The following is a 14,034-nucleotide window of genomic DNA, read 5'->3' as shown; positions in this document are numbered from 1 at the left end:
CCAATTTATTTTTAAATGATAAAAATGAACCTGCCTCCACCACCTTCACTGGAAACTCATTCCACACAGCCACCACTCTCTGAGTAAAGAAATTCCCCCTCATGTTACCCCTAAACTTCTGTCCCTTAATTCTCAAGTCATGTCCCCTTGTTTGAATCTTCCCTACTCTCAGTGGGAAAAGCTTATCCACGTCAACTCTGTCTATCCCTCTCATCATTTTAAAGACCTCTATCAAGTCCCCCCTTAACCTTCTGCGCTCCAAAGAATAAAGCCCTAACTTGTTCATAGTTGAATGCTTCAATGTACCTCTATCTCTGATACTGCAGTCTTGCTTCCTGCTACATAATTTCAGATAAAGAGCATAACCTAATCCATTTTCCAGTCCCGATGAAGGATGTTTGACCTGAAACATTAACTCTGGTTCTACCTTCCGCAGATGCTGCTTGACCAGTTAAATGTTGCCAACATTGTCTATTTTTATTCCCTAATCCACTGCTCATCCTACACGATAGCAATACATGATTTCTCTGTCCCTAGATGACTGTGTCAATAATCATCAGCAAGTAATTGCACCCTTTTCCATACAGGATAAAAAAAACTTCATCTAGTTTGTCACAAAACAAGTCTAATCTACTCTAACAGTTTGGTAGCACTCAGTGGCTGTATGTTGCTTTCTTGCACCTGCCTGGTCCTAATTGTCGCCTGAGGTCCAATAACACCAGAACATATAGCATGTTGTTTTCATGGACCAGGCAGGCTCCACTCTTATCAATAGTTGCATTTCTAGAGCTGTTCCTTGGGAAAAGAGGGCCTGCCCATGTTTCAGTATTATGATGTTCTCCAGGACACATGGCACAAAAAGACACGAATATCATGCAGGATATTGCCAGCTAGCATTAATTCCATGAAAGGAGCATATTGACACAGTCATGGGTGGAAATCCTGGGGGGGGGAGGGGCGGGGAGACACGACCGCTCATGTTTCGAGAGGTGGGGGACAATCTCCCCCATGTTTTGTAATCCGGATTTTGAAATTCGGCGAAAACAAATCTATAAAAAAATCTCTGTTTTCAGCGAGACAGTGGGGGATCGAGGGCGAGTGGATGAGAGACGTCGGTCAGCAGGCAGTGGGGTGGCGGGACATGATGATTTAGTGCGATGATTGGAGGAGGGAGGTGTCGGTCGGAGGCGGAAGTAAGGGGGTGGTACTGAGGATAGCGCGCGGTGATTGGAGGAGGGAAACGTCCTGGTGGAGCAAAGATCATAGAGCGGAGCTTGAATCGGTCTGTTCACGGGGCCTTTCATTGCCCAGCCCAGCTTGGCTTAAAATCGGCCGTGGGATCTTCCACTGCCCCGCAGTGAAATTCCTGTGACGAGGCGATCGAGGCTCCTGATGTTGAAGCCCCCGCCGGACGATGGAAGATCCCGCGGCCAGTTTTCAGCCACGTGGGGCGATGAAAGGCCCCGCGAACGGGCCGATTGAAGCCCAACGATTCGGGGCCGACGAAGCTGCTGTTGCTGGAGTTCGGAGTCGGTCACCAACCAGATCAGCTCCTGATGTTACCGTCCACAGGGCCCACGGCTGAAGTGTGTGTGTGTGCGCGTGTGGCAACCAAGAAATTGTGTCGTCCCCCCATGTTTTGATATCAATTTCCGCCCCTGTACACAGTGCATTGATGCCTGCTGAAGATCATTGTGCTTTATTAGGTCCTGTCAGCAAGACCATAGCATGATTAATGTTATCCCACTTTTTAAGAAAGGCGGGAGAGAGAAAACAGGGAATTATAGACCAGTCAGCCTGACATCGGTGGTGGGGAAGTTGCTGGAGTCAATTATAAAAGATGAAATTGCGGGCACATTTGGATAGCAGTAACAGGATTGGTCTGAGTCAACATGGATTTACGAAGGGGAAATCATGCTTGACTAATCTTCTGGAATTTTTTGAGGATGTAACTAGGAAAATGGACAAGGGAGAGCCAGTGGATGAAGTGTACCTGGACTTTCAGAAAGCCTTTGATAAGGTCCCACATAGGAGATTATTGGGCAAAATTAGAGCACATGGTATTGTGGGTAGGGTACTGACATGGATAGAAAATTGGATGACAGACAGGAAACAAAGAGAAGGGATTAACGAATCCCTTTCAGAATGGCAGGCAGTGACTAGTGGGGTACCGCAAAGCTTGGTGCTGGGACCACAGCTATTTACAATATACATTCATGATTTAGATGAAGGGATTAAAAGTAACATTAGTTAATTTGAAGATGCATGGCAGATGCAGTTTAATGTGGATAAATGTGAGGTTATGCACTTTGGTGGCAAAAACAGGAAGGCAGATTATTGTTTGAATGGTGTGAAGTTAGGAAAAGGGGAAGTACAACGAGATCTGGGTGTCCTTGTTCATCAGTCACTGAAGGTAAGAATGCAGGTACAGCAAGCAGTGAAGAAAGCAATGGCATGTTGGCCTTCATAACAAGAGGAGTTGAGTATAGGAGCAAAGAGGTCCTATTGCAGTTGTACAGGGCCGTAGTGAGACGACCCTGGAGTATTGTGTGCAGTTTTGGTCTCCAAATATGAGGAAGGACATTCTTGCTATTGAGGGAGTGCAGTGTAGGTTTACAAGGTTAATTCCTGAGATGGTGAGACTGTCATATGTTGAAAGAATGGCGCGACTGGGCTTGTATTGGAATTTAGAAGGATGAGAGGTTATCTTATTGAAACATATGATTATTAAGGAATTGGACACATCAGAGGCAGGGAACATGTTCCCGATTTTGCGGGAGTCCAGAACCAGGGGCCACAGTTTAAGAATAAGGTGTAGGCCATTTAGAACGTAGATGAGGAGAAACTTTTTCACCTAGAGACTTGTGAATCTGTGGAATTCTCTGCCTCAGAAGGCAATGGAGGCCAATTCTCTGGATGCTTTCAAGAGAGAGTTAGATAGAGCTCGTACAGATAGCAGAGTCAGGGATATGGGGAGAAGGCAGGAACGGGGTACAGATTGTGGATGATCAGCCATTGATCATGGCCTACTTCTGCACTTATTGTCTATTAAAATATTTGGCAGATTTCTAACCATGATGGTGGCATGATGACAAATATAATAGTGCCGCTGTCTCATAACACCCAATGCCCAGGTCTGATGCTGTATGTTCTCTTCATGACTGTGTAAATCTTCACTATGTTCGCCTGGCTCCATCTCATATTTCAAATATGTGCGAGTTTGTAGGTTGATTGAAGTGAGTGGTAGAGAAGTTTCTTGGGAATGTGTGGGGACAAGAGGGATTAATGTAATGTAAATGGGTGATTGATCATCAGTAGAGACTCAGTGGGACAAAGGCCCTGTTTTTTTCTGTTGTATCTGTCCATGATTTATGTGGCTGCTTGTTAGTTGCTCCTCTTTTGAAAAGTCAGTATGAAAATCAGTGATAAGATATCTTGTCAAAGTAGCTTGCAAACAGATTATCCAACCAAGCTATCCACTTTAATATAATTTCCCAAACTATTTTATACTGATGTGTACTCCAATGGATAACAGTGAACGCTTCTCAAAAATTCAATCAATATTTGGGCAGCTCAATGAATCAATTGCTGGAGCTGATAGAATGCCAGATTCACATCTTACCTTGGATGCTGTCAGTATGGAGTTTGCATTTCTTTCAGAGACAATTTGGGTTTCCTCTAGGTGCTCCAGCTTTCTCCCAGATCTCAAACACATGTGGTTTAGTAGGTTAATTGACTACAGTAATATTGCCCCAATGTTGTTGAGTAGTGGAGTGGGCTGAGTTGAGAGGAAATTGCGGAGAATAAAATGGGACGAATGTACGTAAATGGTTAACTATCAGTTTGGGTTTGGTAGGCCAAAGGGCCCATTGCTGTGAAAAGTATGCATCTTAACTTGTGGAAATTTAATTATGTTGACATATTATTTACTCAACTCACTATGGCCAAGATTGCAAGAGATGTTTTTATTTATATAAAAATACAGGTTGGACACTGATTTTATGGCAATTGGGTCTTCCCACCCCTATAATCCGGACAAAATTACGAAAGCTCAGTTGAAATTCCGTGAGCTGCCGCAGAGGCATAGTGAGTGGTGAGCTCTCTTTCTGGTTGTATCCCTCCATTGTGAAAGAATCAACTATGCTCTCAATCTTCCCTCCTAACTGTTTTGTAAGGACAATATAGTAATCCCTCGCTTTAACAACCCCCTTATAAGAGATGTCAGATATAGATGGACCTGCTGACCCATCCCCGCTCACACCGTCAGGGCGGGGATTTAGAGGTGGGAACTGCGGCTTCCAATCTTTGGCCTCCCTCCCCACCTCCTCCTCCCACCGCTGCCACCTTCTCCCCCAGAGTCGCTGACATACTCCACCTTGGAGGCTATGAACAGCCATGGAGATGATGGGAGCCAGGGATGCGTCATCAGGTCATTCCATTCACATTCACTTTACATTTTATATTTGTTTTATTCAAGTTTCCAGCCCTCCATGGTGGTTTAGAGACACAGCAGGGATGTCATAACGGGCCAGAGGTGTATTGATGTTTCATTATCACATGACCTCTGTTGGTTCAGAAAAGTAGATAATCCAGAAAGGCTCTGGAACTGAGGGTGCCAGAAAATCATTGTTCAACCTGCAACTATATTACAGTATCTGTTTTAATGATTATACCTAAATGTTAATGTTTAATTAGTTGGGCAATTTTTATATGTATAAATGTCCTCAAATGGGTGAAACTTTTTAAGACAGATTGGAATAAGATATTGATAACATTTGTTTATTTATCTTGCAGGGATGGATGAGCAGCCTGGCACTGGAAACTAGTCTGGTTATTCTTGCTTAGCTCCCTCATTCTACATAGTTTGGCTTACAGATAAAGGCTTGAACAATGTTTCAAATTCTTGTTCTTCCCATTGGCTATTTAAAAGTACTAAGAACTAAAGACACTGTTTTTTCATTTTAATGTGTTCATTTTTTTTTGTTTAGCACTACATTAAATTTGGACAAATAAAAAAAATACAAAACAAGTTCCCTATGTTACAGTAAATCTGGGCCCTAATTTTCCCATATAGATAACTGGTGCTCTACAGCGTTATCCTAATGACAAATCTTACGGTTCAAAAATGCACGCAGTGAAGTTGTGTAAGAAGTATGTTTTGAATAATTGTTTGCAAGTGCAGCACAAAGAGTGGGAATATGGATACCATCATGTAATTAAATAGGTGGTATCATAGGCAGTGGAGACAGCTATCAAGAATTGCACCATGATCTTAGTCAGCTGGTAAGTTGACTGAAGAAAGGCAAATAGAGCTTAATTCGGATAAGAGTGAGGTTAATTTAAGGAAGTCAATCCAGGATAGGACGTTCACAATAAACTGTGGGACTCTGGGGACTGTTGTAGTATAGAGAGAATTTGGAATACAAGTATATCATTCCCTGAAAGTGGAGAGACAGGTAGATAGGTTGGTGAAGAAAGTTTTTGACACTCTGGGCTTCATCTGTAAGTGCATTGAGCATAGAGGTTGAACATTATGTTGCAGTTGTACAATATACTGGTGAGGCCGTATTTGGAGTATTATGTTCAGTTTGATCACCCTCCTGTAAGAAAGATGCCATTAAGTTGAAAAATGCAGAACAAATATTTACCAGGAAGTTGCTTGGACTCGAGGGATTGACTTAGGGAGAGAAATTGGGCAGCCAAGGACTTTATTCTGTGCAGCATAGGAGACTGAGGGGTAATCAATGGAGGTGTATAAAATAATGAGGGTCCTAGAAAGGGTGAATGCACAAAGTCTTTTACCCAGAGTAGGGAGGTCAAGAACAAAATGGTATAGAGGAGCAACTTTTTCACACAGTCTACAGTATATATTAAATGAGCTGCCAGATGAAATGGCTGAGGCAGGTCAGAAACAACATTTGAAAGACATTTGGGCAGGTACGTGGATAGGAAAGCATTAGAGGGATATATATCAAATGCGGGCAATTGGGTACAGCTTATATGGGCACTGGTTGTATTGGATATGCTAAGCCAAAGGGTCTGCTTCCATGATGTATGATGCTGCCTGAATGATATTGTTATTTTAAGCTGTGCAACATCATTATATCCTTGGCCTAAAATTTCAAAAGACCATTACTGTGCTGTGCTGTTTCCGACAAAAGGTCTTGAATTCATTTCCGTCAAGTGCCTATCCAAATTTATTTTGAAATCTTTAATTGTCTCAGCTTCCTTCCTTTGCTCCCTTAGGCGGTGAAATCCAGATGATTATTCTTCACTGCTCAAAAAAAAATATTCCTTAAACTCTTTATTAGATCAGAAGAATCTTAAATCAATGGCACTTAGTCTCATTGGTTAATGAGTACAGATTTTGTTGAACTACTTTAACTAAACAGTTCATAATTTTTTACATGTATCTTTATAACGTTTCCCTCACCTTCTTTGCTTAGAGATAAGCAAGCTTGGTTTCCAAGGTCCTTGTAACTGAAATCTAACATGCCTGAGATTATTTTGCTAAATGTGCTTTGGCACCCTTTCAAGGACCTGTATATCCTTCCTAACGTGTAGTGACCAGAACTGAATCCAGTACTCTTGTTTTCACTTAACAAGAGCTTTAAGAAGGTTCAGCATCATTTCTCTACATTTATATACAATTATTTTATTTATGAAGCCTGAAATCCCATATGTTTTGCTAACTCTCCATAAATCCCACCATCTCCAAACATCAATGCACATGATCTTATCTTTAACATTAAATTGAGCAACTGTGTCTTTATCTGCATTTTCTTCTTGTTCTTCACATAAATCTAAGTAAGTGTGGCAACGTCAGCATGTTAACTGGAGACCACTTAACCATAATTTTGGCATGTGCATCCAAAACATTTTCTGATAGATTCAGTGAAAAAACATAATGATCCAATTAGTAATGACTTTCTCTCTATTATTTCAGTAAAACAAAGTTATTCTTTTCAATCATTATGGAAAATTATGGAAAATCACAATTTTCTTGGACATTTCTTCAAGTGCCTGTCATTGGATAAATATGCCAGTTAAGCCATCGCAACTAAATGAAACACAATGCGACCTTCTCAATGTACAATGCAACCCTTTTACTTCAAACATTTATTTTGATTGATTGCTGATGCCCAACTGCACTGCAAGTCTGTGCCTGAGAGGAGCCGGAACTCTGGGTTGCTTTAGTTACTCATCCAATTAGTAGCTTGGGGTATGCATCTTACAACCGTTACTGTGACTGTCTGTCATTTGTCAATGCTGCTTGATTACTTATAACGTTCAGCATGTTGTTGGTACAAATTGTCAATATTGATCACTATATGTTATCTGGCACAGCATTCTAGACAATAAATGCAGATGATTAGCTAATACTATTACACGCAAGGCAGTAAGAGTTTACTATTAACCGTTGCATAATGTTAACCGTACTATAATGTTTAACATCTGATCGCAGCCTTACTCCACTTCTACCCTAATTGTTCAACTCATCAAATGAAAGATACAGCTTGTTGTGATTCCCCTTGAATTTGGACAAAACAAATTTAATCCAGCATGAATCATCCTTTTAACTCAACTTCCGAAGCTTAATTTTATTCAGTTTTCTTTTAACATCCCACAATCACAAGCCTGATCAAAATCATGCGTAAAAACATTTAGGCTGAAATTTATGTGGAAATCACACAATGAGGCTACTGTTAAACAGATATCTTTGCTATGTTATTCTGCAAAACATACTGAAACAGTTTGGATAATATCCGAGTTCCTAATGTTATGCTGCTCCTTATAAATGGAAAGGTAGCTAAAGAAACATTTCTTATTATGCATGTTGATATATAGTGAGACATTTTTGATATAATTAGTAAACCCTGTTCACCCTGTTATATGCATATTCGGTATGTCTGAGAGAAAAGATTAACGGTTGCATAGCTACGTTCATTTTGGATTGGAGTAATAGACGGTTGCCTATGTATTGATATATTAGAATGAGTCCAAGGGTATTGTTGCTTAGAATGTTAATATATTTTAGCTCTATGATATGTAAGTAGATTAAATGTACTGGATAACGTCTTTGTGTTATCACTCCAGAGAGTGTAGAACCTGAGATGATTAAAAACTTTTGATTTGTGAATACTAGATCTGAAAAGCTATTAATAATAATTTCTAGTTTAAATTATCTCTTCTCAGTTGATTCCAATTGAGGTAAACTTTATTATGAAGATATGCTATTTAAATTGGTCTATTCACTGGTGAGTGTGCAAAAATAATAAGCACTAATAATAATAAGTTTTGATTAAATAATTCTAAAACTACAAGAGAAAAATTTCTTGTGGTCTGATAATGATCAGAGTCCGCTTACAGGAGCAATTCAAGTTTCATCTTATTGAGAAAAGCAGCAATTTTAATTTACTGGAAAATTGTATAATAACACAAGGTGATAATTAATTCAGCCACAACATTCAGGAGCAATGTTACACTGCAAAGGAAAATCCGTTGTTAACTTTGTGTGGTAGCAAATGTTAATTGTTGCCTATGTAACACTCTGTCCTTACCACGCTCTTTATGAATGTAGCATTTCCCATTTAGTTTTGACAAAGTAAAACCTTTTTATATAATTCATATTTTATGCTGGATACATTCTGCATTTTGAAATCATCAGGTAATCCACATTTACTGAATTCATTTTATGTGCAACAGTTTAATGAGTGCAGAATTGCATCGCAGTTTTGCTTAAATGCATTCATCCATAATGATGAAGTGGCAGTGCTTGTATTTTTGGCATCTTAGATAAAAGGAAAGCTGGTAGGGGCTAGTGAAGCATTAGCAGTCTGAACCAGCAATAACATATTAATATCATGACCTGTACTGTGTATGTTTGAAATACTGAGGGTCTCCTACAACATTCTCCTTCTGAATGTAACAGGTTCATGTTTGCAATGTATTCTTTTTTTGAACATTCTCTAAATTCCATTTCTCTAAATGCACTGCTTGATACGTAATGTCAATTTCTGTAGTTTTCCCAGAAACGTTGTGAATCATAATGCTGGTGAGAAATATGTTAATTGGCTGTGTGTACCTGTTTGTTATGCTTAAAAGTTAACGTATGTAAACAAAATTCACATTTATTCATCATCACTGAGTAGAATTGTAATGTCCAAGCAGCAGTTTATTTCTTGTTTCCATGTTTTTAGTTTGTGTGCTTCATTTGTACGTTTAGTCCGGTTCCACATGTCACTTTATGATAATATTGGATACTGTATTTCTTTGTTGTCCCATTGTGTAATATGAAAATAAACAAAGTGAAAACTGGCAGTCTGCAGTGATGTTATTTATTTAATTTGATTCCCTTGAGTTGTGATAAGCAAATCTGAAATGATAGTTCATAATTATAAATTCTGAAATGGTTTAATAGAATAGCATCAGGAATAGCATCTGAGTTTAAAACAGCAGGAGCAGGCTCTTGAGTTTAAGAGAATGGGAGTCGGCTGTGTCCCAAGGTGGTGCTCCAGAGACGATGCAAGAAGTGTCAGGAGAGGCAGCCAGTTGATAAAGCAGGAACAGTTTAGAAAGCTAAAAAAAAAAATAGAAGGCAAGGCCTTGAATGGTGGTGGTTGAAAGTATTCAGAATGAAATAAGTCCCTTGTGTAATTAATATAATTTAATTAAAGAAATAAAGGAAGTAATTTAACAACAGCTCATGGCACGACAGCTCAGTACCCTAAAGCATGCCTCTTGCGCAATGTGGGAAACCAAGTGGATAACCTCACATTTATCCACATTAAACTGCATCTGCCATGCATCTGCCCACTCACCCAATCTGTCCAAGACACCCTGCATTCTCAAAGCATCCTCCTCACAGTTCACACTGCCACTCAGCTTCGTGTCATCTGCAAATTTGCTAATGTTACTTGTACTCCCTTCATCTAAATATTTAATATATGTTGTAAATAGCTGCGATCCCAGCACTGAGCCTTGCGGTACCCCACTAGTCACTGCCTGCCATTCTGAAAGGGACCCATTAATCGCTACTCTTTGTTTCCTGTCTGCTAACCAATTTTCGATCCATGTCAGCACTCCACCCCCAATACCATGTGCCCTAATTTTGCCCACTAATTTTGATACTAAGATAGGTGGGGTTGCGGGTAATGAAGAAGAGTTTCAAAGTCTACAGAGAGATTTATGCCAGTTGGAAGAGTGGGCTGAAAGATGGCAGATGGAGTTTAATGCTGATAAGTGTGAGGTGCTACATCTTGGCAGGACAAATCAAAATAGGACGTACATGGTAAATGGTAGGGAATTGAAGAATGTAGGTGAACAGAGGGATCTGGGAATAACTGTGCACAGTTCCATGAAAGTGGAATCTCATGTAGATAGGGTGGTAAAGAAAGCTTTTGGTGTGCTGGCCTTTATAAATCAGAGCATTGAGTATAGAAGTTGGGATGTAATGTTAAAATTGTACAAGGCATTGGTGAGGCCAATTCTGGAGTATGGTGTACAATTTTGGTCGCCTAATTATAGGAAGGATGTCAACAAAATAGAGAGAGTACAGAGGAGATTTACTAGAATGTTGCCTGGGTTTCAGCAACTAAGTTACAGAGAAAGGTTGAACAAGTTAGGGCTTTATTCTTTGGAGCGCAGAAGGTTAAGGGGGGACTTGATAGAGGTTTTTAAAATGATGAGAGGGATAGACAGAGTTGACGTGGAAAAGCTTTTCCCACTGAGAGTAGGGAAGATTCAAACAAGGGGACATGACTTGAGAATTAAGGGACTGAAGTTTAGGGGTAACATGAGGGGGAACTTCTTTACTCAGAGAGTGGTAGCTGTGTGGAATGAGCTTCCAGTGAAGGTGGTGGAGGCAGGTTCGTTTTTATCATTTAAAAATAAATTGGATAGTTATATGGATGGGAAAGGAATGGAGGGTTATGGTCTGAGCGCAGGTATATGGGACTAGGTGAGACTATGTGTTCGGCACGGACTAGAGGGGTCGAGATGGCCTGTTTCCGTGCTGTAATTGTTATATGGTTATATGGTTAATCTCCTATGTGGGACCTTATCAAATGCTTTCTGAAAGTCCAGGTACACTACATCCACTGGCTCTCCTTTGCCCATTTTCCTAGTTATATTCTCAAAACAATCCAGGAGATTAGTCAAGCATGATTTCCCCTTCGCAAATACACGTTGACTCGGACCGATGTGTTGCTATTTCATCTTTTATAATTGACTCCAACAACTTCCCCACCACCGTTGTCAGGCTGACTGATCAATAATTTCCTGTTTTCTCTCTCCTGCCTTTCTTAAAAAGTGAGATAACATTAGCTACCCTCCAATCCACAGGAACTGATCCTGAATCTATAGAACATTGGAAAATGGTTACCAATGCATCCACGATTTCTAGAGCCACTTCCTTAAGTATGCTGGGATACAGACCATTAGGCCCTGGGGATTTATCAGCCTTCAGCCATCAGTCTACCCAACACCATTTCATAGATACATAGAAATACATAGAAAATAGGTGCAGGAGTAGGCCATTCGGCCCTTCAAGCCTGCACCGCCATTCAATATCATCATGGCTGATCATCCAACTCAGTATCCCGTACCTGCCGTCTCTCCATACCGCCTGATCCCTTTATACACAAGGGCCACATCTAACTCCTTCTTAAATATAGCCAATTAACTGGCCTCAACTACCTTCTGTGGCAGAGAGTTCCAGAGATTCACCACTCTCTGTGTGAAAAATGTTTTTCTCATCTCGGTCTTAAAGGATTTCCCCTCTATCCTTAAGCTGTGACCCCTTGTCCTGGACTTCCCCAACATCGGGAACAATCTTCCTGCATCTAGCCTGTCCAACCCCTTAAGAATTTTGTAAGTTTCTATAAGATCCCCCCTCAATCTCCTAAATTCTAGCAAGTACAAGCCGAGTAGTCAGTCTTTCTTCATATGAAAGTCCTGACATCCCAGGAATCAGTCTGGTGAACCTTCTCTGCACTCCCTCTATGGCAATAATGTCGTTCCTCAGATTTGGAGACCAAAACTGTACGCAATACTCCAGGTGTGGTCTCACCAAGACCCTGTACAACTGCAGTAGAACCTCCCTGCTCATGCCTAATGTGGATTTCCTTCAGTTCCTCCGTTACCCCAGATCCTCTGGCCACGAGTACATCAGGAAGATTGTTTGTGTCCTCCTTAGTGAAGACGGATCCAAAGTACCTGTTAAACGCATCTGCCATATTCTTGTTCCCCATAATAAATTCACCCTTTTCAGTCTTCAAGGGCCCAACTTTGGTCTTAACTAATTTTTTCCTCTTCACATAAGAAGCTTTTACTTTATATTCTTGGCCAGCTTACCTTCATACCTCATCTTTTCTCCCCATATTGCCTTTTTAGTTATCTTCTGTTGCTCTTTAAATGTTAACCAATCCTTTGGCTTCCTGCTCATCTTTGCGATGTTGTACTTCTCTTTTATTTTTATACTGACACTGACAGGTTACACCCAGGGAGGATTGGTACCAATGTCCTCACCGTGCATTACTTCTTTTGGGAGAATCCAAGAAGGTCTACAAGACAAGCAAGGGAACTATAGGACTGTGGGCCTAACGTCAGTGGAGGGAAAGTAACTGGAAAGGCAAATACTGATTAGGTATCGTCAGAATGGCTTTGTGCATAGAAAATCGTGTCTCATGAATTTGATCACAATTTTTGAAGAGGTCATGTTTGAAGGGTGCAGAGCAGTAGATGTTGCCTACATATTTAGCAGGGTCTTTGACAAATTCCTGCATGGTGGGCTAGAGACACAAGAGGGTGAACTCGCGTGATATGGTTTATTCATTACTTCTCGGGTCCACGTGGGGGCGCTGTCCATAGTCGTCTGTAAAGAGAGACTGAAAATGTCCCACCTGGTCACTCTGACCTCAGGAGGAGGTGCTGACGGTCTCAAGCTTGTCTTGGTGGCTCAGTCTTCCTCCGATGTCAGCAAAAGATGCAGAGTTAGTCAGGAGTTTTCCGCTTTCTCCCCCTTTGTTTATCCCCCTCCATTGTTTATTCCTCCACCTTCTCTACCTCACCTTTACTTTCCTGGCTGAAATTCCCTTTGTTTATAAAGAGTAGAGCTGATGAGGTGGAGGGTAGTTGGTAAAGTAGTAGCAAAGTATATGCAGCTGTTTCTCCTTTAGCTGTGGCCTTGGTTCAGTCAAAAGCTCTGTCCAGTGTGTCAGCATTTACGGGCAGCCAGGCATTGCTTGTGGTGTTGGTCATTGGCTTCTCCTGGCCTGTCTGCCGGTAACAGGGATCAAAACGGCCCTTAGGGTGGTTACGCCATTGCACCTGAAGTTTAGTCGGCCCCTAATCACTTGTGATTCTACACAAAGATGGCAATGCTGATCTATAAAGGGTATTTTCTTTCCCTATCCACCGTTATAGATAGATATAATTTAGATAGATAGATATAATTTAATATACTCTTAATATATCTACAGAACCTCTTAGGATTTTCCTTGGCCTTGCCTGCCTGATTAATTTAATATATTTTACACCTCTTGATCGACTTCTTACATAGACTCCTACACTTCTTATTTTCGTGAAGACATTCCCGTAAATCTGAAGTATGTCTCCTATTTCTTGACCAGGGCCTCTAGATTTCTTGTCAACGAGGATTCCTTGAACTTGCCAGCCATGCCTTTCACTCTAATAAGAACATGTTGCCCCTGTATTACTACCTCACTTTAGAAAGCCTCCACTTGCCAGCAACCCCCTGACCTGCAAACACTCTCATCCGATCAACACTCTGCATGTTCCCATCTAATGCCTCCAAAATCAGCGTTGCCCTAATTTAAGATCTTAACCGGTGTGGACCAGTACTATCATGCTTCATTGAGATTGTTCTGATACAGGAGGAGGCCAACCTGTCCAATATTACCCAGTTGACGAAAAATTGACTTGGTTGGGCCCGATCTCAGTTTCCAGATCATAGTCCAAAGATTTGAAAGGTAATATCGCTTCAAAATGTGCAGATTTGCAGGTTAATTAGCT

The 14,034-nt window shown here is 40.8% G+C and overlaps 1 protein-coding gene across 1 annotated transcript in view; it reads left to right on the top strand.

Annotated features, from left to right (window-relative positions):
• Positions 1-4,876, top strand: part of pde1c (phosphodiesterase 1C) — a 267,349-nt gene extending 262,473 nt beyond the window's left edge. The window contains 1 exon segment of the mRNA XM_033020269.1: positions 4,795-4,876. Within this exon segment, the coding sequence (XP_032876160.1) occupies positions 4,795-4,826 (32 nt within the window). The 3' untranslated portion in view covers positions 4,827-4,876.
• Positions 4,877-14,034: the final 9,158 nt, after the last annotated feature.

Source organism: Amblyraja radiata, chromosome 4 (assembly GCF_010909765.2).
Source record: "Amblyraja radiata isolate CabotCenter1 chromosome 4, sAmbRad1.1.pri, whole genome shotgun sequence".
Lineage (NCBI taxonomy): Eukaryota > Metazoa > Chordata > Chondrichthyes > Rajiformes > Rajidae > Amblyraja > Amblyraja radiata.
The sequence above is the reverse complement of the archived record's forward strand: the minus strand, read 5'-3'. Positions and strand labels throughout refer to the sequence as shown.